General features: G+C 55.5%; 1 protein-coding gene across 1 annotated transcript in view; it reads right to left on the bottom strand.

Annotated features, from left to right (window-relative positions):
* kiaa1109 (KIAA1109 ortholog) overlaps positions 1-1,376 on the bottom strand; it is an 89,729-nt gene that overhangs the window by 71,308 nt on the left and 17,045 nt on the right. The window contains 4 exon segments of the mRNA XM_017303367.1: positions 14-124; positions 625-791; positions 872-969; positions 1,193-1,367. Coding sequence (XP_017158856.1) covers positions 14-124; positions 625-791; positions 872-969; positions 1,193-1,367 — 551 coding nt within the window.

A 1,376-nucleotide genomic window follows, 5' to 3' on the forward strand; every position in this document is an offset into this window, starting at 1 on the left:
CCAGAACCAGAACCTACACGACTGCTTCAGCTGCTCATCCTCCTTCTGGGGGTAGATGGGATGCCAGGTGTAGTCGATGATGAGCAGGAAGTTTGGGACGCTCCAGCAGTCCACCCAGCCGGCCCTGCACCACGGCAACAGTTACGTCACCACGACAACAGTTACGTCACCACGGCAACAGTTACAACGCCACGGCGACAGTTACGTCACCACGGCGACCGTTACGTCACCACGACAACAGTTACAACGCCATGGCGACCATAACGTCACCACGGCGACCGTTACAGCGCCGTCTAACGCCATGCTAAGGCTAGGCTAACATCTTGTAAAGCTAGGCTAACATCATGCTAAGGCTAGGCTAACATCTTGTAAAGCTAGGCTAACATCTTGCTAAAGCTAGGCTAACATCATGCTAAAGCTAGGCTAACATCTTGCTAAAGCTAGGCTAACATCTTGCTAAAGCTAGGCTAACGCCATGCTAAAGCTAGGCTAACACTGTGGCGCAGACTAAATGCTTGTGTTCCACTAAACGTGGAATAAAGTCAGAATAAAAAATGTAATCTGTAAAAAGTTATAATATTTTATTTTAATTTATTTTTAGAATCTGAATGATTTTAAACTCACTCTGCTTTGGTGATGTTCCTCCAGCGCGGCTTGCTGGCCTTGGAGGGCGGGGCTCCCTCGCCGTCGCCGGGCAGCTTGGCGCTCTGGTGGTCCTTGGCCAGGGTGAGCAGCGGGTAGCGGCTGGGGTGGCACTCCGGCAGCGACAGCCGCATGTCCGTGTCCTCGGCCTGCGGGAGAGACGCCGCGGCGGCGCGGCGGCCATGTTCAGAGCTGCACCGGTCGGAGCAGAACCAGCAGACGGACTCACCCTCAGGCTGAAKCGGGTGTGGCAGGTGGCGGGGACGAACTCGGTGAAAGGAAGCGTGAAGTCGATGTTGAGCGTCTCGCCGCAGGCCGCCAGGTACACTGCAGGTCAACAAGGCAACCGATCAGCTGACCAATCAGCTGACCGATCAGCTGACCGATCAGCTGACCTCAACATCACTCTGCCAGCATATGACCCTGGAACCACGCCGTCGCAGCTAAAGCTGTGGGAACCAGAGGTTTACCCCCACAGACGCAGTGCGGCTCGTTTGTCAGGACGTCCTGCCGACGTCGGACCGGGTCACGGTGACGGAGGCCTGCTCACCGTTCTCCTGCTGCTTGGTGGAGCAGTCGATCCAGTTGTGCTGGTTCGCCGCCCAAATCATCTCAAACTGGTGGAATAAGATCTTGAACGTCCAGGAATACGGCACAAAGGAGTAGATATCCGGCGCGCTGTCGCTCGCCCAGTCCTTGATCAGGTCTGAGTGGACAGAGACACACTGAGGATC

Source organism: Poecilia reticulata, unplaced genomic scaffold (assembly GCF_000633615.1).
Source record: "Poecilia reticulata strain Guanapo unplaced genomic scaffold, Guppy_female_1.0+MT scaffold_254, whole genome shotgun sequence".
NCBI classification, from domain to species: Eukaryota; Metazoa; Chordata; class Actinopteri; order Cyprinodontiformes; family Poeciliidae; genus Poecilia; species Poecilia reticulata.